Raw genomic sequence first — 25691 nt, forward strand, 5'->3', positions numbered from 1 at the left:
CGGCTCGCGCGCCGGGCCTCGGCCGGTCCTCACCGCCGCCTCTCACTCAGATGCTGCTGCTGCTGCTGTCGCTGGCGCCACTCTTCCTCCGCCCCCCCGGGGCAGGCGGGGCGCAGACCCCCAACGCTACCTCAGAAGGTGCACCCTCCTCCGGCGACCTCGGGCACCCCTTCACCCCATTCTCCCTTTCTTTGCACCCCCTCTATTCTGGTCTTCATATTACCCCACTCAGCCCTGCAGAGCATACCTGCCTGCTCAGCCCCACTTTACTACTCCTGACCTCCTTTCTGTTACCCCACATTATAAACCAGCACCCCCTTTTCTCTGCCCCACATTACTATAGTAGGCCCCGCATTATTTTCTCCACCTCGCCCTTCTTTCCTGGTCTCACATCACTACCTCAGTTCCTCCACTGTCTTGCTCACACATTGCAGTCCAGGTGACCTTATAAGCCCCTCTCTCCCAGCCCCCCATTCTGATTCAACTCAAACCTCAAACATCTCCCTTTAGCCTTTGCTACCAACCTTATTCACATGTCATTCCCTTTCACGATTTCTTGATTACTTTTCTGCATTACATCCACCCAGCACTTCCATAGTGTCTCAGTATTAGTCTGAACCCTGGCTCATTACTACTACTCCCCTCCCCTCCCACCCCCCCCAACCCTGGGGTCTGTCCCTATCCTCACCTGATCCTTTAGCAGCCCATTCCCTTCCCTCTGTCCCCCACCTGCCCACTGCCCACCCCTCACTCCCCTCCTCTGCTGCTGACTCTGCCTTTTCCTTTCCCCACCATTGTTCTCTTTCTGCCTCTGGGGACTTCCCCCTCAGGTTGCCAGATCATACACCCCCCCTGGGAAGGGGGCATCAGGTACCGGGGCCTGACCCGAGACCAGGTGAAGGCCATCAACTTTCTGCCAGTGGACTATGAGATTGAGTATGTGTGCCGGGGGGAGCGCGAAGTGGTGGGCCCCAAGGTCCGAAAGTGCCTGGCCAATGGTTCCTGGACAGACATGGACACACCCAGCCGTTGTGGTGAGTAGCCTCAGAAATCCCCCCCCCTCTTTAATGTTATTCCTCTTCCACTTCAGACTTGGCATTATTGCTTGCAAGTCCTCACTTTAAATCTAGTGTCACTAAAATCACAACTACATTTGTAGAATGACTACTATATAAGAGGGGCGGATGTGTGCAATGGCACTCACTGAAGTAAGCAGCCTGTACATTGCATCTCATCTTACCTTCATTAGGCCACTAACTCTTTGGTAAAATAACTTGATTATTCATCTCATGAGTTATTCTCTTGGAAGATCGCTGGTGCAGATTTGCAAAAAACATTCCCAAATGATTTCATCATCTATTCAAATACATGTTTCCAACCCAGAGACCATTCACTCAAGAAAAAAAACAACAACCCTAATTTAATGTTAATCTAAGTCAATTATAATAAGAAAGGCAAATTTGACTGTGCATTTCAAGTTCCATGCATCCACTTGTCTCACCGGAGAACCACCCGCTGAGGCAGACTTCGAAGAGATCCCATTTTATGTGCTTATAGCTCCATCTTGGGTTCCTACACTGGAAATGCTTTTCCCTTTTTTCATTTGGGAATTTGCAGATGTTTACAGAGTTAAGGGAGGAATGGAAGCCGGTGAGAGAGAAGTCCTTTTACATCTGGTTTTCTGTAAAATATATGTGGACCCAAACCCGAATCTGAGCCCCCTGCTCCCTTAGGAGAAGGAGCCTTTTCCAACTCACCTCTCATTTCATTTTCCCGTCTCTCCACAGTCCGAATCTGCTCCAAGTCTTACTTGACCCTGGAAAATGGAAAGGTTTTCCTGACGGGCGGGGACCTCCCCGCTCTGGACGGAGCCCGGGTGGATTTCCGCTGCGACTCCGACTTCCACCTGGTGGGCAGCTCCCGGAGCATCTGTAGTCAGGGCCAGTGGAGCACCCCCAAGCCCCACTGCCAGGGTGAGGGGCACAGCTGCCTGCATGCAGCTGCTGAGGACTCTTGTGAGAGGAAGGGAGCGGGGTGGGGTTGGAAGGTGGGAAAGAACAGGGTGTTATACAAAATGTGGGCTTTGGGGAGGTGAAGGTGAGACCCCAACTCTTTCCTCCTTTGATCTACCTCAAACTTCTACCAGCAGTCCCCAGTCCCCCCTTTATGTACATGGGGAGCTTCCTTCCTATACCTTTCTGTTTTTGTATTTTCTCCCTGCTCCCAATTCTTGATTCTCACATTTTTTCTTTTTCTTTTTCTTTATGAATCCCAGCCCCCTTATACCTTCCAAAGGCTTACACCTTCCATTTTCCCATAGCCTCAGTTACTTTCTCAGAGCTTTCTATGCACCATCCTCTTCTAGAATGGACTCCTCCCTATTCATCATATAACTGAATTATCATAAAGAATAAGAAATAAATCCTATTTAGAAAAATACACCCTATTTAGAAAAATTGATGCAATTGGAAAGAACATGGGGCGGGAGTATCAGTGTAAGAAGACTTAAAGCTGGAGGCAGAACTATGGCAGCAGGAAGAATAACCAAGGGTGGGGCTGGGGGAGGACAGTCCGTTTAGATCCTTCCAGACAGCCTCCAGCCTTCCCCAGGGAATCAATCTTGTGTCCACACCTATTCTGCCACCTGCAGGGCTGCATACCTCTCCCTTTCCTGGACACCCACATTCTCGCTGTGCTCCTGGAATGTAGGCACACTTCCTGCGCCTATATCCTTGTAGACTCTTTCAAGATCCGCAGATCTGTCTTTCCTCATGTACCATTTCATTCTAGAAGTTGGGAGTCCCGGATCATCCAGGGGTGGGTTTACAGTGAAGCTAAGAAATTTAAGCATCAGCGCTCTTTGCTTACACAGGCCTCTTCCTGTGCTCTAAATGTAACATTCTGATCATGCGTTTATATGCTCATAGGTTTTTGAAAAACAATGCCAAAGTAAGCTATTTTAACAGTAGTAGTTTATAAACCATTTTTTTTCCTTAAAGGGAGGCCTTCAAAATTTATATTTAGATCTCCTAAAGCCACGATCTGTCCCTATCTTAGCTGTTGGCATTCCTGTCTCAAATTCTGTTGTCCTATGTAAAATAAGAGAAGAAAACCTACAGATCCTGACCCACAGTCCCACCTTGCTCTTATCCCCAGGCACCCTCCCCCCAGAAACGCAGGCTTCTGCCGTCCCCCGTTCTTCGGCATGAACAGGTGTGGGAGGGGGCTGGGGATCAGGCCAGGGAAGCTGGGCGCCAGTGGTAACTCTTCTCTGATCCCCGTCTTTCCTGCTGCCAGTGAACCGAACGCCACACTCAGGTGAGACCAGAAACCCTAACCGCGCGCTGCAATCCCCTTCCTTACCCCTCACTCTTCATCCTCCACCCCAGGGGTTGTGGCCCTGGGCTGTGGGATCTCGCCCTTCACCCACCTTCCTCCCCCACCCCTGTTTGCGGCCGACCTACCTGTTTCTGTCTCCAGTCCCGATGTTCTGCGAGGCTGCGGTCCCTCCCATCTCCCTGCTTGGCTGCACTTGCCTCGGCTCCGCCTCCTCCCAGACTCTACTTCTGTCAAATGGCAGCGCCCCAGCAGGGGGCGGCAGGGTGCTGGGAGACCCCGAGCTTCCCCTGTGGGGTTCCTCTCCCAGCCTGCCGCCTTCCCGGGATTTCTCCCGACCGTTGCCTCAGCCCAGCCCACTCACCTCTACCCTGGACAGCGCTCGCCCGCTCGCCACAGCCCCTCCCTGCTGCTGTCTTTCCTTTCCGGTAGCTCTCCCTTCTTTTTAAAATCGCAGTTCCTTCTCCTGACACCCCTTCTCAGGCTTTTGCCTACCGAGCCCTACGCTCTTTTCCTCTGTCTCCATCACTCCCCTTGAGAGCAAGCTCCCCCCCTTTTCTCACCCAACTTTCTGTCTTCAGAATTGCGCCTTCTCTCTCGCCTCGCAACTCTCAGCCCTCCACTCTATCGATTCACCTCCCCATTTCAGACACTCCTGCGCCAGCCGCGCTGCTCCCGCGTCCCCCCTCCGCCATCCCCTCTGTTCCCCGCGGCTCAGGGCTGCGGCCTCCCAGGCTGACCCCGCCCACCCCGCCCTCCTGGCACGCCCCCTCCCCCTCCCCTGCCTTACTCTCCTCGGACGGGGACCGCTCGCCTCGCGGTGCTTCCCTCTCCCCCCCACGCCCCACCCTCGGCTCGACTCCCCTCCCTGCGCCCCTCGCCTCCTCTCCCCTCTGGTTCCCACAGCGCCGCTCGCCTCCATCCCCGCCCCCTTCTCCCTCCCCAGCTCCCGCCCGCCCCCTCCCGCTCCGTCCGTGACGTCAGAGCCCCCTCCCAGCCCTCCATCTCCTTCCTCCTCCTCCCCTCGGTCGGTCGGTCAGTCCGCGAGGAGAGTCCGCGGTGGCGGTGGCGGGAGCTGGAGCCGTGGGGCCTAGGAAGCCAACCTTCCCTGCTTCCCCAGGGCCCTAGCCTCCTCCTCCCCACAAAACCGGGGATGGAGGCGTCTCCCCGACACCCCCTCAGCAGCCCTCCCCAGGAAAAGTGTCCCCCCTGAGCTCCTCCTCCTACCCCAGCAGCTACCCCCGCCCCCTGCCATGGGTCCGGCGGCCCCCTCGTCCCCAGTGGGGTGGCCACTGCCGCTCCTGGTGGTGATGGCGGCGGGGGTGGCTTCGGTGTGGGCCTCCCACTCCCCTCATCTCCCGCGGCCTCACCCGAGGGTCCCCCCGCACCCCTCCTCAGAACGGCGCGCAGTGTACATCGGGGCGCTGTTTCCCATGAGCGGGGGCTGGCCCGGGGGCCAGGCCTGCCAGCCCGCGGTGGAGATGGCGCTGGAGGACGTGAATAGCCGCAGGGACATCCTGCCGGACTATGAGCTCAAGCTCATCCACCACGACAGCAAGGTAGCCCGGGACTTGGGAATGGGTGGGAGGTGGGGACTTGGGGGGCAGGGGCCAGTTGCATGCACCTTAGAGTTGCTTCTTAGATTGTGAGTTGGACCTCTCCCATGTGTGACTAGCAGGGGTTGCACTGGGGGTGTTGGAGCTTAGGGAGCTTTACAGGGGCTGGAGGTTCAAGATGAGGGGTCTCCGGGGTTCAAGATGAGGTGTCTCTGGGGTTCAAGATGAGGGGTCTCTGGGGCTCAAGATGGTTAATCTGCCTTTAAGGCAGACCCTGCTGCTCCTGAGACCCTTGGAAGTGGAGATAGGGTGGGGGTTGGGACACTGGTGATGGATTTAGGGTACAGGCTGATCCTCCAGGGAGTAAACTAACCCTGGAAGAGTTGGGGGATGGAGGGAATAGCAGAGGTGGATACTGGATCAGGGGCTTAAGCAGTTACTGTGTAAGGAGGTAAATCTTGGCACCAGGTTGAAGCTGGAAGGAATAGGGACGGAATGAAGGAAATTTTGAGGGACTTAAGTGATCTAGTTTATCACAACAAACAACAAGGTAACTGAGTCCTACCTGTCTCTTCATTCCTCCATACCCACCCCTGTTGAGCGTGCCTGGACTGTGGGAATGCATGTTGCATGTCATATTGTGGTCAGAGGGTTGATGGCCAGGAGATGGGCAGAGGCACTGGGAAAATGAACTGGATTAGAGGTTCACTCTGGAGCATTCCCTTCCCCTCCCCCACAAGAGCAGGAAAATGGAGAGGAGTCAGGAAAAAAGGATGAGAAAGGAAACAGGAAAGCATCTCAGTGGGAAGGAGACCCCAGATTTGTGTGCATGGTGAGAGATCTTTGGGTATCATGTGGAACTTGGGTCTCATAACATCATGGCCTCTAACATGAGGGAGGGGAAATGGGAGTAGGGTTAAGGGGGTAGGGGAGAGGGGGAAGGAGGAGGTAAGAAGAGTTGGGCCTGGGGTGGTAGATACTTTCCCCCACTTGAATAATTGAGAACACAGAAAAGATGTGGGACAGGGAAGGAAGGATACTTGGGACCTCAAATTTATCTTCTCTGACAAGCAGCCCTAGAGACTTAAGGGATTGGGGGATAATGAAAGAGAGTAGAGGTGAGGACTTGGTGCAGGACTTATACCTGGAGTGGAGCGAAGATTTGTGTTTATTCTTTAGAATGACTATGGACAACTAGGAATGTGAGGGAGTGGGGGGCTGAGGTTGGATTGAAGGAAGTACTTGGGGAGAACAGAACAGAGGACTACTAGGAACTTGGGGACAGAACTTCAAGTCCCTTCTGACACGTCTACAGAAATTCTTAAAGTTAGTGCATACAGGAATAACCAGAAGAGTTTAAGACAGACTCTAACTCCTTGGTCAGGGATGAGTCCCACAGATCTGGAGTTTTACCAATACAAATCCTGACCTGGTGGGTGTGGGTGTAGCTGATACCCACTGGGAGAGCAGCTGGGTGCAGGGAAAGAATTAGGAACTCGGGTGGGGGGGGGGAGGAAGAAATAGAGGGTCAGAGCTGATGGAGTGGTCGAGCTCTGAGCTCTCCGAGCTCAGGAGAGCGAGAGGATAAAGGTTATGGCGTGTGGACTGGAGAGCAATGGGAGGGATGGGTGCGGGCATTCTGACTGGGATCAGAGGGAGCCAGCAGGGCCCTGTGTGTGAGCTCAAAATTATCCACCATGACAGGTGATTCCCTAGAGGTGTTGTGGAGCAGATGGGGGGACCTGAGAGAAGAGAGGAGAGAAAATAGCAAAGGCAGCCAGGGGGAGGTGGAAAGGCAGACAAATTGGAATGTGTCAACTGGAATGTGTTGTTTCCTGCCTGCAAATTCAGGTCCTTTCAGAGCGAGGAGAGGGAGGAGAAAGGAGCAAGCCTGTTGGGGAGGGGGTGAGAATCCCATGGGGAGGAAATCTAGAGAAGACTAGGGTGTGGAAGGGGGGCTGGGATGAAGGAAGGGTCAGGGGGGTGAGGAAACCAAAGAGATTTTGGGGAGTACACCTTGTCCCAGATGTATATGTCTTGTATAGTCTCATGACGCCTATCAAGCTTTTCTTCAGACAAGAAAAGGGTCACTGAGGAGGCTTGGGAGCAGCTGGGGGTAGACTTGGAGTAAGAGAAACTGGGCGGGGGCAGGGAGGTGGGAATTGAGAATGGTACAGATGAACAGAGATGCCCAAGTGGAAGCATGAAGAACCTTCAAAACACACTACTGAACAGACTTTCAGTGCTGCCCGGAGCAGGGGGTGGGGTGGGCGGGCACCAGAGAGTTCTGGGTGAATGTTCATCAGATGCAGGCAGCCTCCTGGCTCCCCCTTCTCCAACTTCCCACAGTGTCCCAAATGTCAGGCCTCAGTGGGAAGCGAGCAGGCTCCAGGGGAGGCTTCTTTATTTGTTGGCTACTTGCCCTCCCCATTTCACCCTGTTCAGTCTACCTCTGCTCCGGTCTGTGTCCCCTCTGCCCTGGCTCCCCGCTGGCTCCCATTTCTTCTCTACTTCCTTTAGGCTCCAGCAGCTTCTGAAATGTCATATTTCAGCAGGAGGGGAACAGGCAGTGGGAGACCCGACTGGCTCTTCCTCCCAACCTTCCCCTCCTCCCTTCATCCCTTTTCCCTGTAGCTTTTTGTGTTGTTTACTTTCCAGGACTCTGTGCCTCCCTTCAGGCACCCCTAAAAGCTTTTGGCTTCTTGAGAACCCCATTCTGTTTATTCTCCTTATTTCTTCCTGCATCTTGTTTCTCCCCATCCACACACGCCTGAGTCTTTTTTTTTTCCTGGTGGCCCCATCGGATATCAGGACCCAGCAGGTGCTCAGCAGTGCCAGCCGACCCCCAGTGCTCTTGTTTCTGTTCCCTCTTGTTTATTTGTCACTAGCCTAAAAAGAGAAGAGGGAGAAAGAATTGGAAGGTGTGGAGAGGCTTGCAGAGGCGAGAGGGGAATTTTCATATCTTAGGGGAGGCTGTCTGGGTCTTGGGTAGAGTTTATTCTTATTCCTGCTGTTTTTCTACCCGCAGATGTTTGGAGCATAGAAACCTGGGATAAGAGTTGGGGTGGGCTAGGGGATGTCTGAGGACGAACTGAGAGGTGGAAGGCTGCTGTGTGTGCATTCGTCCTGAGGGAGGGGTGTGCAGGAGAGTGCGTGGGTAAGTCTCCAGGTGGAAGGCACAGAGGGTGTTTAAGGGACCAGGAGACACAGAGACTTAGCAAGAAGAAATGTCAGGAAGAGGAAGACAGGAAATCATGACAAAAGGGTTTCAGTAGAGAGGTGGGTCATTGGAGGAAAAGAAGAGTCACAGTTGCAGGAAGGGGAGGTTGGGAGCCCCTACTCTCACCCCTGTCCCCCATTCAGTGTGACCCTGGCCAGGCCACCAAGTACCTGTACGAGCTGCTCTACAATGACCCTATCAAGATCATCCTCATGCCCGGCTGCAGCTCTGTCTCCACGCTCGTGGCCGAGGCTGCCAGAATGTGGAACCTCATTGTGGTGAGCATCCCGTGGGGGGGGGTCTGTACTAAGGGCTGGACCAGAGAAGGTGGGGCTGTACTCAAGAGGGGGTGTATTGCGGGCTTGGGTGTGGGGTTGCAGAGTTCTGGCTGCCAGGATGCCGGGGCCTTTGCAAAGCTGGGCCTCCTAGCAACAGTGGCCTGAGCGTGCAGCCAACCTTCACAGGAGCTGGAGCTAGATCTGCGGCAGAGCAGAGCCCTCCTATTGTGAGGGCCTTTGTGGGCCTTGAGAACCTCTTTTCCTTTCCTACAGCAGAAGTAGGGCTGGGAGAGAGCAGGAGACTGAAACCCAGAGCGGGGAAGGGTCTCAGGAGCTCCCAGCAGCTTTGTCTGTGCTGAACATTCACTGTGCCCTGTCCCTGCCCCCTTTCAGCTTTCCTATGGCTCCAGCTCACCTGCTCTGTCAAACCGGCAACGTTTTCCTACATTCTTTCGAACTCATCCATCAGCCACCCTGCACAATCCTACCCGCGTGAAACTCTTCGAAAAGTGGGGCTGGAAGAAGATTGCCACCATCCAGCAGACCACGGAGGTCTTCACTTCGGTAAGGGGGACAACCCCAAATCCTGGTGTAGAGAGGGGTGACCCAGTCATTTTGAGGGAAAGATCTTGATCTTTATCGAAAGAGAACCTACTCAGAGTGGCGTAAGTGCATGGTCTTTCTGTAGTCGGAGGAATGAATGAGTGGACTTCTCAGAATTCTCTCCAACTTTCTGGTTTTAGAATTTTTTTTCTTTCTTTGTTGTTCTGTTACCCAGACAGATATGCCCCTAATGACCCAGACATGTTAAAGTGGGTTCTTTCCAAACTTGGAGTGAAGTTTGGAGAGATGAGGGAGAGGATATGGGTGGGGAAGCAGCAAGGTAGCAGGCCCCAGAGGCACTCTGGTTGGGGTGTATGTGTGGGCTGGGGTTTATGCGCGGGAATGGGAGCAGAGGGATGGAGCAATAGAACTGGAGCAATAGAACTGGACACCGGGACAGAGGGAGGGAGGTGGCAGGAGAGAGGGGACAGAGAGGGAGGGAGGTGGCAGGAGAGAGGGAGAGACAGGGAGAGGAGGGGGAGGGAGGGAGAAAAGAGAGGAGGAGGAGACGAAGGCTGGGAGGGAGACAGACACATGCACACGGATGGAATGATGGTTGACTCAGAGAGAAATGCGACCAATGCGAAGTGGAAGGGGGAGGGGGGCCAGAAGGGGAGAGGGGCCGGTGAGGGGCAGGGAGGACATAGCGCTTCGCCTGAGGAGCACTGCGCTCTCATCCCGATCTTTGGAGCTTCTCTGCAGTGTGCGCTGCTCTCCGTCCTCCCCCTGGCCCCGCCTGTGTGCTTCAGGCCTCCTCCTCTGGCCCTTTGGTCTCTCACTGGCCTCTTGAGGTTACCAGCATCGTGTCTTTTCCAACCCTGCCTCCGCTCCTCCTGGCTCCTCTGTTTTCCTTTCCCCCACTTCTGCTGTCTGGAAGGAGTGGGGTGAATGAGGTGACTTCCCTTGACACAGATCCTGAAGAGGGACTCACCACACACTTCCCACTCAGAAGCACGTCCTGAGAGTCCAGATGCTTTCCTCTGAGCTCTCCCCTCCCAGGGCTCAGAAGCGGTGAAGGGAGGTGCAGAATTGCTGTTCATTTGCTCTCAGTATGCAATCAACAGGTAACAGCTCTGTCTTTGCCCCATGTTGTTTTCTATTTCTCACCCCTACTCAAGACGCTGGATGACCTAGAGGAGCGAGTGAAGGAGGCGGGGATTGAGATTACCTTCCGCCAAAGTTTCTTCTCAGATCCAGCTGTGCCTGTCAAAAACCTGAAGGTGGGATGACCGGGAGTCATGGGCTCAGCCTATAGCGGGGCCGGGCTGGGGCAGCGGTGGGGTGGAGAGCGGGCCTGGTGGGGGGTCGGGGGCAGACTGCTTTGCTTTTTGTTTGTACTGAACTGTAGTTGACATCGAACATGGTGCAAGTCTAGTCGTATGTGTTGATGTGATACACTTACATATTATTGTGGTGGCACCGCAGCACTAGCTAACACCTCTGCCATGTCACATAACACTGAGCCCGTGAGGCAGTGGCATCTCCTGGGGAAGTTTAGCTTCCTTTTCCAGTTGCCATTTATCCACAACCCAGCCAACAGAACCCTGCACTAAGCACTTTGGGACAGGAAATCAAAGGCTTGAAAGTGCTTTGTGTAGCTCCTCCGGCGTTTGCAGGTGTCCCTCAGGACCTGTTTCTCTCTCCATTCTGTAGCGCCAGGACGCACGAATCATCGTGGGACTTTTCTATGAGACGGAAGCCCGAAAAGTTTTTTGTGAGGTGGAGTTGGAATCTGAAGTGGGAAGGGGGCTGGGTGGGCTCTTTGCCTTGGGAGTCTCCCGGGAGCTCCTCTGAGGTCCCTGCCCAAGCAGGAGCGAGAGAGCTGGGGGATGATCGGGGTGATGTCCCTGACTGCCCGCTCGCACTCCATCTCTTGGCTGCTCATACACACGACACTTTATCCAGCTCTATTTTCCTGCCAATTTTATGTTTCCCGAGGGGCCCCCATGTATTCCATCTTTCTTGACTGACCGGAAAGGACCGTTCAGAAATAGACACCTAGAAAGGGAAGCATTTAGAAGGGGAGTTGTGGGGCCTCTCCTATTACCCCTAAGATTTGTAGCACTTTTTTTTTTTTAAAGATTTATTTATTCATGCATTCAGAACTGGGTACAGGCCAGAGTTATGGGGCAGTGAGAGGATTCACCAGAGACAGAGTGGGGAGCAGAACAGGACGACCAACTAAGTACACTGCTGAAGGGAGCAGCGGGCGGGTCAGGAGAGGTCTGCCAGGTCATGTGGGTCACCTCCGGGGTGGGGATCAAGCTCATGTTGAAGTGGCTTTAGCTTCACAGTGCTGTGCTTTAACCTGCTGTGCCACCTGGGAGGGCCGGGTTTGTAGAACTTTTTGTTACTTCTCTGCTCTTTTCTGATTCCCATGAGGCTGGATTGTGTCACATGAGATAGAACCGAAGACAGAGACCCAGCTGTCCTCCTCCCCTGCCCACAGGTGTACAAGGAGCGTCTCTTCGGGAAGAAGTACGTCTGGTTCCTCATTGGGTGGTATGCTGACAACTGGTTCAAGATCTATGATCCGTCCATCAACTGCACGGTGGACGAGATGACCGAGGCGGTAGAGGGCCACATCACCACTGAGATTGTCATGCTGAACCCTGCCAACACACGCAGCATCTCCAACATGGTGAGTGTGGGCACGAGGAGGCTGGCATCTTGGGCAGGGGGAGAGGAGGAAGGGGGCCTCACAGGTGTGGGGTTCAGGCAGAGACGGAGCCTCCGCCCACCTTGCGCTTGTTTGCGCCTTGTGTTTCCCGTGAATTCCAGCTCTGCTGTGACTTCCTTGGGCAGGAAAGAAAAAGAAATGAAAGTGGTATCTTTAGTCAATTCCTGATGAGTGGAAAGGCTGTTGCCATGGGAACATGGAGCAGCTGGCAAGAAGTCAAATGAGGGAGAGGCTTTAATGATCAGACAGATGCTGCGTGCACAAGCACACCTTTACAGAAACGCTGTTCGTGGGCAGAGATGCAATTTGTTTTCTTGGTGACTTCAGAGCGACTTTAGAGTTGCTTAATATCCTCTCCTGAGTGATACTCAATTAGCTTGTCTCCTGATGATTTTTTTTTTTTGGTAAAGATTTATTTATTTATACATACAGAACTGGGGTACAGGCTAGAGATGCAGGGGCGGTGAGAGGATTCACTAGAGACAGAGTGGGGAGCAGAACAGGCAGATTGACCAAGTACCCTGCTGAGGGGAGTAGTGGGCGGGACAGGAGAGGTCTGTTGTGCCATGTGGTCACCTCTGGGGCCAGGGATGGAACTCTCGCTGAAGCGGCTTTGGCTTGCTTGCAGTGCTGCGCTTTAACCCACTGCGCCACCAGGGAGGTCCTCCTGATGATTTTTAAGGTGATTATCTTTAGGCTTTTAGATGTAAAGCATACTTTTGATGTTGGTCAGCCCTGGAGAGTTAATTAGTGACAGACTTGAGATGGAAGGCACATTCTCTGATTTGGGGAGACTAAAGTTGCCCTGTGGGTAAGGGATGTGAATGAGTAGGGGGCTTGAGGCGAGGCCCTTTTTCTTGCTCAGCAGTACCTTTCGAGAAGTGGGAGAATCTTGGGTGAACTTGCTATAAGGCAGCCTATGAATCTGCTTATTATGCTCAGGATAGCCCCAGGCCTCAAATGCTTGCTTTGGAGAGCATGCTGGGGGCGATTTAATGGCTGTACAATCCCTGTTTATCTTATTTTAAAAAGATAGACAACTTGCTTTTATGTCATAAAACAGAAGCTGGCCCTCCCTGGTGGTGCAGCGGGTTAGGACACAGCACGCGAGTGAGCCACAGCCACTTCAGTGCAAGTTCGATCCCTGCCCCAGAGGTGATCCATATGGCACGGCAGACCCTTCCTTACCTGCCTGCTGCTCCCCTCAGCAGTGTACTTCGTTGATCTGCCTGTTTTGCTCCCCACTTTGTTTCTGGTGAAGCCTCTTACCACCAGCTTGTACCCCAGTTCTGTATTCATAAATAAATAAATCTTAAAAAAAAAAAAACTATTAAAAAATAAAACAAAACCAAACCCAGAAGCTAGGTTGATGCTGTCTGCGATCTTCATAGCATTGCTCTGAAGTACATTTGTCATTTTCACTTTATAGACCAGGAAATTCACCCAGGTCTTGCATTCAAGCTGGACTTGAATCCTAGCTGACTCTAGCTGGGAACGATTCCTCTTCAACACCTTTCATGGGAAACCGTAAAGTCTGCCTAAAAAGTTTGTCCATCTATTGGCTAACTATGTTGCTAGCCAGTGGCAGCTTTTGAGCAAAGGAGAGAAGATTTAGTAGGTTGTGATGGAAATATGTGTTGTCATGTGGATTCTGAGCTTTTACTCTGTTCTGGGACATGTTAAGGGACTCTGTTTAAGGTATCTTGGTTGAAAAATGTGGTGTGTGGGGGTCCCTCCTGGTCCCTCCCTGGTGGCACAACAGATTGGAGTGCAGCACTAGGAAGCTAGCTGAAGTCATTTCAGCACAAGTTCGATCCCCAGCCAGGGAGGGGCCCATTTGGTGCGGCAGACCTCTCTTGACCTGCCCGCTGCTCCCACAGCAGTGTACTTCTTCAGTCAGCTGTTCTGCTCCCCACTCTGTCTCTGGTGAATCCTCTCACCGCCCCTGCACTCTGGCCTGTAGCCCAGTACTGTATGCACAAATAAATAAATCTTAAAAAAAAAAAGCAAAATAGAAAAAAACGTGGTGGGAAGATTCTGGAAGGCCACGTCCCTGTAGAGCACCTGAAAGGTGAACATTCCCAAGAACCTGGGGAGGTGGAGGAGCTGGCACTGACTGAAGCTGGAGCGGCTTGATGGCACCTGCAGCTCTGGACCTGCCACGCCACGTGGCATCTGCCCAATATCCGGGAGCTAGTGGAGGCCCTGACGAGGGGCGGGGTTGGTGGGGGTATAAAAGGTCATCAGAGATAGGAAGCGGGATGGGCTGGAGGGTCCTTTTCTGACTCTTAGTCTCTAGAGAATGATGGTGCCTGCCTTTAAGGTCTGCAGTTATCACTAGGCTGCTTGGTTGATGAATGTACCAGGTGAAGAAGCCACGGTTTTCCAGAGGATAGAAGCGGCTTTCACAACCGACTAGGGAGAGATTATAGTGAATCAGAGAGGATGAGAAAAGTGGATCTGACGGGAGGGGTTGGACTGAGGGACCAGGGCTATGTAGATTTAGAAAAGAAGCAGAGTTGTCTTTATTCTGCGTGGCTGCCCTTGTATTTATTCAGCAGTTCTCACATTTAGCTTCCATCAGAACCACCTGGAAGGTTAGTACAGATTACTGGTTCTTTGATTTGGTAGGAATGGGGCCGGGCCTCAGAATTCATATTTCTAAGAAGCTTCTTGGGAATAGTGATACTGTGGTCTGAGCCCACATTTTGAGGACTATTAGTTATTGAGGTTTTCAAAGAGAGGTTGCAACGTCTTGAGGCAATTTTGGCTGTCACAACCCTGAGTAGGAGAGGGATAAATTCTCCAGGTGTTTAGCAGATAGAGACCAGAGGTGCTTCTAAACATCCTGCAATGCACAGCAACAAAAATTTTCCTGCTCCTAGTGTCAGTAGTATCCAGATCGAGAAACCCTGGTATCGAAAGCTTCTTCTTCTTTTTTTTTTTTTTAAAGATTTTATTTATTTATGCATACAGAAATGGGGTACAGGCCAGAGGTGCAGGAAGAGAGGATTCACCAGACACAGAGTGGGGAGCAGAACAGGCCCACTGACAAAGTACACTGCTGAGGGGAGCAGCGGGCGGGTCAGGACAGGTCTGCCGCACCATGTGGGTCACCTTCGGGGCAGGTGGGGATTGAACTCATGCTGAAGTGGCTTTAGCTTCTTGGTGCTGGGCTAGATGAGAAGGTGGGGGTGGCATACCTGGGGATAAGAATGTAAGTTCTGATTGAGATAGAGATTCCATCAGACCTGGAACAACACTGAAAGTTACCCCAGGATGTACAGTTTAGATCACTGTTGAGTATCTTGTCACACAGAGACAACCAGTCAGGGTTATTAAAAATTAGGATCATGATTTTATATTTGGTTACTTCACTAACTTCTACAGGTTGTGAAATTTTTGTCCAATTTTTCTTAACTGCTTGGCAACATTTCTGTTTGAAAATTTACATCCAAATCTTTGGTGACTCAGGGAGGAAGTTTTTCTTTTGTATCTTGATTTGGGAGTGCAGGGGTTTCCCCAGTGGCTAAGAATATAGTGAGTGTCCTGGAGCCAGCACAGAGCTTTGGGTCTGGGCAGGGGACAATGTCATGCAGAACACATGACTCCCTTTCCATGTGGGTGATTTTCTGAAGCTGTGTTTAGTTTGATCTGAAGGTGAGACAGACCTGAGCATGAAGGCCTGCACAGAAAGGTGGATCCCAGCTGCTTTCTGCAAAGCAAGTGCTCTTGGTGAGAGAGGCGTTCCAGTTTACAGAGACAGTGGAGGGGAGTTGGGAGGAGAATGGACTTTTATGGACTTTGGGGCCAGGTTGTCTGGGTTTGAATCTTCCGTACATTAGCAATGTCACTACAGGCAAACTAAACTTTTCTGTTTCTCAATTTTCTTGGCTCTAAAATACCATGATAAAAGTATCTACCCTATTGGATTATTTAGAGATAAATTAATTGACATGCTTACCTTAGAAAAGTATCTGGTATATATTAGGGGTGATATAAATGTTGTTATTGTTATAGATTTATTTTTAAATGTTAATATTATCACTACTATCATTATTCTGTGTAGGAAGGGATAATATTAATGAACATTTCAGTAATAGAATTGAGAAGAATTCTGTTTGATTTGAGAGTCTTAGGTGAATCGAAGATTTCAGCCCTATGTACTGTGTAATGCTGAGGGGTGAAGAAAGATTGAGTAATAAATGCCTTAGAAATTGTTAGAGATACAGGATTTCAAATACTGAGCTAGAATTATAGATTTTAGTATTAGTTACAAAGAGAGAGATATTTACAAAGAGAAAATGTAACTTATTTTATAAGCTAGCATTTTATATATGTTATTTCATCCTCACAATAAATCTTTAAAGGTAGAAAGTATTATTTCCATTTTAAAGCTGAATGACCAAGTAGTGAGGTTTGTTAGCGATTATATAGATTAACTAGAGTTGGAATCCATTCCTATTAATAGATCCAATGGCTATTGGCTTTGAAAAGTATTATTTAGGTATAATACTGGTTTACCAACTTCAGCTTGGATGGATGGTTCATGTTCTTAGTGAGCATTCAGTATCTTTAATCCTATGTCTTAGAAAGCTGCTAGATGAGAGCAGGGATTAGCTGCATCCACTGGTCTTAATGAGTACTCTGTTCGGTCTTCATAGTACTCTATGATTCAGAGGAATAGGTTCATTTCTCCTCAGATACATTACCCCCAGATCCCACCCTCCATCAGAACACCCATATTCCTTTCTTATATGATTCTTTTCCCCCCTTTGATCCTATCACCACTCTCCTCCTCTATTAACCTCAATTCTGTGGTCATATTTCTAGGGATTGTTATTTCTTTTGTTTTGTTTGTGTTACATTCCACATTTGAGTGAAATCATCCACTATTTGTCTTTCTCCTGCTGGCTTCTTTCACTTAGCATAGTCCCTTCCAGTTTTATTCATGTTCTCACAAATGGCAAGAATTTATCTTTTTTATAGCCGAATAGAAGTCCACGATGTACACATATCACATCTTCCTAATCCAGTCATCTGTCGTTGAACTGGACATTACTTTTTAAAAACTTAATCTTTTAATAATGATTTTAGGTTCACAGCCACCTTAAGAGGAAGGTATAATGATTGTATATGTGACTCTATCCCAAAATGTGCATGGAAGACCATTATCTCCACCCCACCCCCAGAGCGCTCACAAGTGATGAACACACACACACACACACAAACCATTATCATCCATAGTCCATAGTTTATTTGAGGGCTCACTGTCATTACACTTTCTGTGAATGTGAACAGATGTGTGATGACATGCATCCACCAGTATAGTATTATAGAGTACTTTACTGCCCTAATCCATGGACATTTGTTGTTCGCACATGATGGGCTGGGCCAGTGCTGGACACTGAGGATAAAGAGAGGGATGGAATTTGGTCTAGGGAGTAGACCCCAGGCCTGGCTAGACCCAGGCATGGCTGCCTTCAAAGCCCAGGTTGTTTCTACTGGACTACACGTCCTACATCCTTTGCATTTTTTCACTCTCCCACTGTATCTCCAGAAAGTTGAATAGAAAGAACAACTGGCAGGATAAGGGAAATAAAGATATTTCCCACCTGTTCATTCTGTCGCTATAGTGTGTGCATGTTAATACACAGACCTAAGCAGCTGTGCAGGCCCGTGTGTTACTTGTACCTTGCCAAGAGATGGTCACTGAGCCTGATGGTTTCTGAGAGGGCAAATGTCATTTTCTCCTTGTACATCTCCATTCTGTGGGATCCATTTCCAAAGCTGAAGCATTTTACCTTTATTTGGTCAAATGAGTTTATTAATTACCAGGCTAGAAATTAAGGTCTTTGCACCTGTTTTTTTCTTTTTTAAGGCTTATTTATTTATGCATACAGGACTGGGGTAGGCCAGAGGTGCAGGGGAGGTGAGAGGATTCACCAGAGACAGAGTGGGGAGCAGAACAGGCAGATCGACGAAGTACACTGCTGAGGGGAGCAGCGGGTGAGACAGGAGAGGTCTGCCGCGCCTCTGAGGTAGGCAGGGATCGAACCTGCACTGAGCGGTTGCGGCTAGCTTGCAGTGCTGCATCCTAACTCGCTGCGCCACCGAGGAGGGCCGTGAACCTATTTCATGATGAAGTTAAAAGAACTGTCATACATTTTAGCTTTCTTGAAAAAAAAAAGAAAACTGAAGGTTAGAAAGGGTTTGTGGAGGGATTGAATAATGGATTTCAAAAGTGGATGTCTACAGTCCTCAGTCTTCTGAAAACCCTCTGAGAGATAGTAAATGGAAAACACACAAGGTTGGCAAGAAGTCAATGTATTAAAAATCTTGGTTGACAAGCAGAGTGAAGATGGTTATGTTGCACCTTTTCTAGATCTTTCAGCTGTGGCAAAGCTGTTAGGTCCTGCGTCAGCGCTAGTCAGCCTGAAGATGAGAGCGCATCACTGTAGCGATTCTCATTGGAATAGCTGTATCTTTTGTGCTAGCTCTACTTTTTCTCCATTGTCATTTGTTATGCTGAATATTCATTAAATTTCCCTATTTATAGTTCTGAGCTAGCTGCTGTACTCATTAAGACCAGTGGATGCAGCTAATCCCTGCTCTCGTCTAGTAGTTTTCTAAGACGTGGGAATAAAGATATTGCACATTTATATGCCCAGCACGAACATGGACCATCCCTCCAAGTTGAAGTGCTGGAATCAGGTTTGGATGTGCCTCTCCTCTCCACACAGCCACTCCAATCTTTTTTATAAAGATTTTTTTATTTGTGCATACAGAATTGGGGTACAGGCCAGAGGTGCCGGGGTGGTGAGAGGATTTACCAGACTCAGAGTGGGGTGCAGAAGAGGCAGACTGACTAAGTACACTGCTGAGGGGAGTAGTGGGTGAGACAGGAGAGGTCTGCTGTGCCATGTGGGTCAGCTCTGGGGTGGGGATCGAACTGACGCTGAGGCAGCTGTGGTCAGCCTCATAGTGTTGCGCTTTAACCCGCTGTGCCACAAGGGAGGGCCACAGCCCTTCTAATTTTTTCTTCCTTTTCCTCTTCCCTAGACATCACAGGAGTTTGTGGAGAAGCTGACCAAACGACTCAAGAGACACCCCGAGGAGACAGGGGGCTTCCAGGAGGCACCGCTGGCTTATGATGCCATCTGGGCCTTGGCCTTGGCCCTGAACAAGACATCCGGAGGCGGGGGCCATTCGGGCGTGCGCCTCGAAGACTTCAATTACAACAACCAGACCATCACTGACCAGATCTACAGGGCGATGAACTCCTCGTCCTTTGAGGGCGTCTCCGTGAGTTACAGTGACCTTCTTCACACTCTCCTTTTCTCCCGTGGAGAGGAAGACCCTTTCTTCTTCTGGAAACAAGCATTCTGTCTCTCAGTTACCTCTCTAATAACTGGTCTCAGACCAGGGAAGTAGGACCTGTGAACCAGACAACCCCATATAGGACTAGGATGGGAAATGGTATATTTCATTTCTTTCAGCCCCCTCCTCTCCTTTCTTTTCAGTCTACATGTTTATGAGGCAGATGAATATCATAGGATTTTAAGAGGAAATAGAATGAAAGGTTAATGCCTATTCCTTTCAAATGGGGAAAGTAATGTCTCGAGGGATTTGGTGACTTGCCCAGGTCACACCTCCAGAAGCCAGGTGTCCTGATGCTCTCTCTGGAGACTTTTTTTTCCCATTCAAATCTGATGGGTGATGCATCTCCTTGGAAGAATAACGTTTCTGAAATCTAGGGTATAGACATCTGGGGTATGTCCTATATGCAGGCAAATGCCATAAATAGAATTCATTCAGAAGCTCAATTACATCAAAAACATAAGGATTCAAAGAGTCCCTGATGTTCCCATTTCACTCTCGCTTTTTATCCCCTTCGCTTTCCTCCACCTCTTCCTCTCCCTAAGGGCCATGTGGTGTTTGATGCTAGCGGCTCCCGGATGGCATGGACACTGATCGAGCAGCTGCAGGGTGAGCACAGGGGCGTGAGGTGATGGGGTGACGGCGGCTGGGACATTCTGGGAGGAGAGCGCCAGCCAGGATCGCCTCCGTGCCTCCCACCTCCTGCCCTCCTCTGTAAACTGTGTTCATCAAGCTTTTAAGTAATCGTATGGGTGGGATTTTTTCTTTTTACATTTTACAAGGGCAGATTTATTAGAACAAAGAGAAAGCAAAGGAGAGGCACCTGCATAGATATAGGCAGAGGGCTGCTGGGTGGGCTTTTTTTATTTTTTATTTTTAATATACTAGTTTATTTTTACATCATTTTGTGCCTTTTCTCATCTCAGTTATAATCACCTGTGTGCCATCACCATAGTCCCATGCATTGCCCACTCCCCCCCATTTTTGATCCCATTTCCCACTCCACTCCCATAAAATGGCTCTGGTATATAGTTGTTCATTATTATTATTATTTTCACCCTGGTCCTTTATGCTCCTGCTATGAATGAAATGGGTGGGTTTTTAAAGTTGAAGTGGTTGTGTTCTTGAAAAGTGCATTGAAAACAACCACTCTCTTCCTGGAGGCTTGCATTTTAATTTCAGAATTTTCCCCTAGTGGCTTGTTACTTGCATACTCATGGACTCAAGGAAAGTGGAATCTAGGAAACCTGCTGTTTTTAAAGGGAATCCATTGCATTTCCGTGCTGTGTGACCAATCATTGGTCATTTTTTGGTGCCATGTATAGTTTGGCTTTTCTAGATTGTATTGTCTTATAACTTAGCACACTTAAAGATTTGTGAAGCTTCTATGAGTTAATTTTTCAATTCCACCCCACTCTCAGTCTCTTATAGCATGGCCAAGAGCCATTTTCGTCCTCTTGTGAAAAGCTTCTTTCTTTCTTTCTCCCCACCTCCCACATCCGCTCAAATCTTCTTTGTGTTCAGGACAAGAGGAAATGGACTTCAGCCATGGTGAGAGGGGCATGAGCTGGCTTTTTAAGGAAAAGTAATGGTAACTGGGACAGTTTTGGAACAGAAACCTTAGGGGTGATTGAGTTTTACTTTGTGGCTGTTGAAGAGGCAGCTGCAACTTGTCTAAGGAATTAGAACCCAAGCCAACAGAAGAGACATTTCTAAAATTAAAATGAAAGCCGCTGGGAAAAGAGAGCCTGTGATTCTGTCTATCACGAGAGGGAGAATAAGCAGAAATGTGTTTAAAGCTTTTGCAGAAGCCAGATTCGAAGTGAGAGTCACTTGCCAAGAGCAGTGTGAGACTTGATGGGTGTCGGACGTACGATGGAGCCTCTGCACTGAGAGGCTTTAAGCCTAGAAAATAGCCTTACATATTTTCATTGCCTTGGGTCCCCCTTCTATTGCTTTAAAGTCAGAGTGTGGATACAAGTGACCCCTCGGGTCCTTCCAAGTATTCTTCAGGGGCTCAGTTGAAGGGAAAAGCAGGAGCAGGAAGTTTGACGGGCTCTTTACCTACCTGCAGTCACTCCTGTTGTCCATGCTTAGGAGGCAGCTACAAGAAGATTGGCTACTACGACAGCACCAAGGATGATCTTTCCTGGTCCAAGACAGACAAGTGGATCGGTAGGTGGATCTCAGTGGTATTTTCCCTTCAAATCTCTGCGTAGTCAAAGGGTGATGTGTTTAACGAGGGCGGGTGAGTTGGGGCCAGTAGGTTGAAATGCACCAAGGAATGGTTAAGAGAAAGGAAACAAAATCTCCAAGATGGAGGCAGGGGAGGCTCATGTTTGGAGAGGGACTAGGTGGTTGGTAGCAACCACCATTAAAAATAGTACGGTGCGGACCCTTCCTGGTGGCGCAGCGGGTTAAAGCGCAACACTGTAAGTGAGACACAGTCGCTTCAGTGCAAGTTCAATCCCTGGCCCTGAAGGTGACCCGCGTGGTGCAGCAGATCTCTCCTGTCTCGCCAGCTGCTCCCCTCAGCAGTGTCCTTTATTAATCTGCCTGTTCTGCTCCCCACTCTGTCTCTAGTGAATCTTCTCACCTTGCCTGTGCCTCTGGCCTGTACCCCAGTTCTGTGTGCATAAGTAAATCTTGAAAAAATAGTACGTTGCTGGGGCAATTGGGGATTAGAGACAGGGTGGGTTTCACAGTGTCCTGATGCCATGGTGTAGAGGAGTGGGCTGCTTTGAGCCTAGATGTGCCTTTTCATGTCAGTCAGGAGAAAGTTGCACAGCCAGAGGCGGGAACGTAAGACCTTATTGAACTGTCCTCTGCAAACACGCGCTTTTGAGAGAGAAAAGTAAGTGATTGTTCTTTGTGTGCTAGGTGGGCTAAATAATAGGAAATGGAAACAGATAAAAGGTGGGCAAAACAAAGACCAACTGATAAAGGCTGGGCACCTAAGGGTGGAGGGACCCAGCCGTGAAAGGAGCCGCCTTCTGCACTGTGCACTGAAGCCTAGTTGTTCCTGACACCGCTGGAGTTTTGAATTTTTTTTTTTATATAATTTGAATTTAGGACGGTGCTCTGTACTGCTATAAATGCGGCATGGCCTAATTTCCACTTTTTTTTTTTAATGGAGTGATTGAAATTAGTAGTTTTTTTTTTTTTTTTTGGTTAACTCTGAGAAATTTGAGCTTACCCTTAATAATAACTGGAAAATACCTTTGGGACTATCACCCTCAAGGTTACAATCGCAGATTCGTTTTTTCCCAGAGTTAGGAGGCCAGTCTAGACACTTTGAGGCTATTTGGCTTTATGATTCTACAGTTGTCTTTTGCACTTTGGATTTGAGTTATGAGAACGCATGATACTGATTTCTCATTATCCCCTTCTTTCCCTACCATTTTCCTTTGCTATAAAAGAGGATAGAGAAACAGAAAGAACAAACTACAGCAGGAAACTTGAAACTTTGGTGATAGACCTCAGCCTTTACGTCCTCTAGCTCCATTTCCTCCCCCCACATCTGGTGATGCCACAGCACCAAAGAGCCCTCCGGCCTACACACGCCCTGTGGGGTAGTTAGGGTCTCATCCTCAGAGCCAGAGACGTATGAGCGTCTGTCTGTCCTCTCCTTCTGCCTGCCCTGTCTTCACCCCTTTGTCATCCTCCTCTCCTCTCCTCTCCCCACCCGCCCCTGTGCCATGCAGGAGGGTCTCCCCCAGCTGACCAGACCATGGTCATCAAGACGTTCCGCTTCCTGTCACAGAAACTCTTTATCTCCGTCTCGGTTCTCTCCAGCCTGGGCATTGTTCTAGCTGTTGTCTGTCTGTCCTTTAACATCTACAACTCCCATGTCCGGTAAGTTTCTCTGCTGACATTTCCTTGTCTGTCTGCTCTCCAAGATAATGGCCGTACCCCTTTAAAGCTGTTAGAACAAAACTGTGTGACTCCCGAGGCCAGAGGTTTTCACTGAGGCTTCCTGCTTAACCAGTGACCACTGCGAGTGTTGGGGGAGAAGCAGATATAATTCCCATCCTGCTCCAGAGCTAACTGAAAAGCTGAATAACCTGCGAAACTGGGGAGAACAGCAACTCCTGCGCTGAGCCCCACCTCCAGACACCAGGCCCAGCCGGTTTTGTCCCCCCGCCCTCCCCTTCCCACCACCACTTTCACTGCTGCCTGCTTCAGGCCTATCTTCCCTTACCTTGAGCTCAACCCAGTGTGAATTGCCTGACTGTGGGTCCTCACCCACTTGCTTAAGATCCAACTGCAGGCCTACACAAAAAGGTTAAAAATGGTTTATTTACAAGGGAAAAGGGAAATGAATAACTCAGGGAAAGAGACAGAGAAAGTTGATTGACACATCCTACCACGTCTGCTGACCTAGAACCCCAATAGTACCCTGAAAGCCGGTAAAGAGACAAGAGACAAGCCATGAGCCACAAGGCCAAGAGGCCCCCAGAGCCCACATGTCCGGATTTTATATCCAGACCTGGCTGCTTAACTGCACCCTCGGGTCCCAGCAGCTTCTCTTTGGGTTGCTGGGATTTGTCGTTCTGGTGTCTGGGAGGGGGTGGAGTCCCCAAAGCCTGCGTCTGTAGAGTCCTTCAGGACATCCTTTCCCCCTTACAGGGTCAGGCTGTTGTGTGGCCTTTGGAGAGCTGAGCCTCCCTGGTGGAGAGGGTAATTGTGCTCTTCTGCCTCTGCCCCCGCCTGCCCTGCCGTAGGTATATCCAGAACTCGCAGCCCAACCTGAACAACCTGACCGCTGTGGGCTGCTCGCTGGCGTTGGCTGCTGTCTTCCCCCTCGGACTGGATGGGCATCACATCGGGAGAAACCAGTTCCCCTTCGTCTGTCAGGTGAGGCGGAGCTGGGCGGGTCCCCTCCTGCCCGCTCAGGAGCTCCCTCTGTGATGGCTGGTTCCTTGCTTTCCCTTCTGATCTCCCCCTGCCTCGTCCCTGTTCCTCTCCGAGTGTCACCCCTCTGGCCTGTGTCTGGCCCCATCCCTTTCTCCTGTGCCTCTGGACATGTTTTCATTCCATGGTTGCCATGGCACGCCGCTGCAGAGGAGAAGAGGGAGGTGTAGAAGGCCAAGGAAGGGGGTCTGCACAGAGAGCCCTGAACAATGGCTTGTGCGTGGGTGAGGGCTGAGAACAGAACTGTGGACTTCCGTAGGAGCCTGAGTCAGGGCTTAGAAGAATGGAGGCAGAGATCTGAACTAACAGCTAGGAGAGTTGGGGGGGAGGGACTGTGGTAGCACAGCGGGGAGGGCCTGCAGAACTCTTAGGGAAGGTTCTGGAGCTGTGGGGAAAGATGGATCAAATAGTGACATTGTGTGGTTCTCTGTTATGTTCAGCTGGTAGGAACATTCACTCTTTCTCCTCGTCCATCTTCACTCCTCTTTCCTGGGCCCCTGGGCCTGTCCTGATCACGCATCTATGCAAATAACATTTGTACATACACATGCACAGACACTTCATCAGAGACTCTCTGTCCCCAGTGAGACCAGAATGCAGTGGGAGAAGCACATAATTAAATGCGGTGCAATATGAGCAGTATCAGCGCAAAGTGATGTGGGAGCTGCGAGGAAGCAGCTCCCGGTCAGAGTGTTGGCATACTTCAAAAAAAGAAAGATTGGAGTATTGCATGGTTACTCCAGGGACAGAGGTTACATTGTGTGGTCAGCAGAGACACGGACGAGATTAGACCAGGGAAAGCGAGCATCAACCTGGCTGGGGTGTGGGGTGGGTGAGCCGGAGGGTGAGTGGGCCCCTCTTGTGGAGGATCTTGCACCAGTCTGCAGATGTTCAGGCTGCAACCTGTTGACATTGGTGGGTGGTCATAGGTGTATCGTCATTCAAACCCAGGAGTTTTTAGTAAGATCAGCCTAGTGGCAAAGCGGATAATGAATGGGGAAATCTGGAAAGGGGGAGCCTGCCTGCTGGCCTGTCCTGTCCTCCTCCTCTTCTGGTGCAGCCCTTCTGCCCAGTCATCTGTTCACTCCTAGAGCACCCCATGCCTCGCCAACCCCCCTCCCCCCCCCCACAGCCCGCTCACTGCCTGCTGCCCCACCTACACGCCCTGTCCTCTCTCCTCTCCTAGGCCCGGCTCTGGCTCCTGGGTTTGGGCTTTAGTCTGGGTTACGGCTCCATGTTTACCAAGATCTGGTGGGTCCACACAGTCTTCACCAAGAAGGAGGAAAAGAAGGACTGGAGGAAGGTGAGCTGCGCAGACCCCTCAGCCCCTGGCTCTTGGCTCTGGGGCTTAGGAGAGCGCCCGCATGCCTGTGTTCCCTGTTTGCCAGACCCTGGAGCCCTGGAAGCTGTATGCCACCGTGGGCCTGCTGGTGGGCATGGACATCCTTACTCTCGCCATCTGGCAGATTGTGGACCCCCTGCACCGGACCATTGAGGTACCGCTGGCGAGGAGGCAGGGGCACCTGGACGCCCAGCAGGGCTCCCTGGGGTCAGGGCCTCCAGGGCCTTCTCGCCTCTGGCTATCAGCGGCTTCCCTGAGCGTCCCTAGAATGATGCCCATTAGAGGCTTCTGGACTCGTCTGGAGAAGGAAGTGGTTGGGATCTGGGAAAGATCAGGCATCATGGAAAGAGGAGCTGATACTTCCCAGGTGTTCAGGAAAATG

General features: G+C 50.4%; 1 protein-coding gene and 1 long non-coding RNA gene across 2 annotated transcripts in view; one reads left to right on the forward strand and one right to left on the reverse strand.

Moving 5' to 3' along the window:
* LOC105854513 overlaps positions 1-4026 on the reverse strand; it is a 22353-nt gene extending 18327 nt beyond the window's left edge. The window contains exons 1-2 of the long non-coding RNA XR_001146170.1: positions 3465-4026; positions 1758-1816 (exon numbers count right to left, since the gene is read on the reverse strand). This is a non-coding gene — a long non-coding RNA (uncharacterized LOC105854513). The remainder of the gene's footprint in view (positions 1-1757; positions 1817-3464) is intronic.
* The window catches only part of GABBR1 (gamma-aminobutyric acid (GABA) B receptor, 1), a 30738-nt gene that overhangs the window by 706 nt on the left and 4341 nt on the right, over positions 1-25691 (forward strand). The window contains exons 2-18 of the mRNA XM_004694750.2: positions 51-138; positions 831-1034; positions 1788-1973; positions 3298-3318; positions 4735-4895; positions 8256-8390; positions 8784-8954; positions 10112-10213; positions 10647-10712; positions 11443-11634; positions 18736-18978; positions 19599-19662; positions 21151-21228; positions 22758-22908; positions 23778-23910; positions 25154-25270; positions 25356-25463. Of these exons, the coding sequence (XP_004694807.1) occupies positions 51-138; positions 831-1034; positions 1788-1973; positions 3298-3318; positions 4735-4895; positions 8256-8390; positions 8784-8954; positions 10112-10213; positions 10647-10712; positions 11443-11634; positions 18736-18978; positions 19599-19662; positions 21151-21228; positions 22758-22908; positions 23778-23910; positions 25154-25270; positions 25356-25463 (2220 nt within the window). The remainder of the gene's footprint in view (positions 1-50; positions 139-830; positions 1035-1787; positions 1974-3297; positions 3319-4734; positions 4896-8255; positions 8391-8783; positions 8955-10111; positions 10214-10646; positions 10713-11442; positions 11635-18735; positions 18979-19598; positions 19663-21150; positions 21229-22757; positions 22909-23777; positions 23911-25153; positions 25271-25355; positions 25464-25691) is intronic.

Source organism: Condylura cristata, unplaced genomic scaffold (assembly GCF_000260355.1).
Source record: "Condylura cristata isolate star-nosed mole 26May11 unplaced genomic scaffold, ConCri1.0 scaffold00046, whole genome shotgun sequence".
NCBI classification, from domain to species: Eukaryota; Metazoa; Chordata; class Mammalia; order Eulipotyphla; family Talpidae; genus Condylura; species Condylura cristata.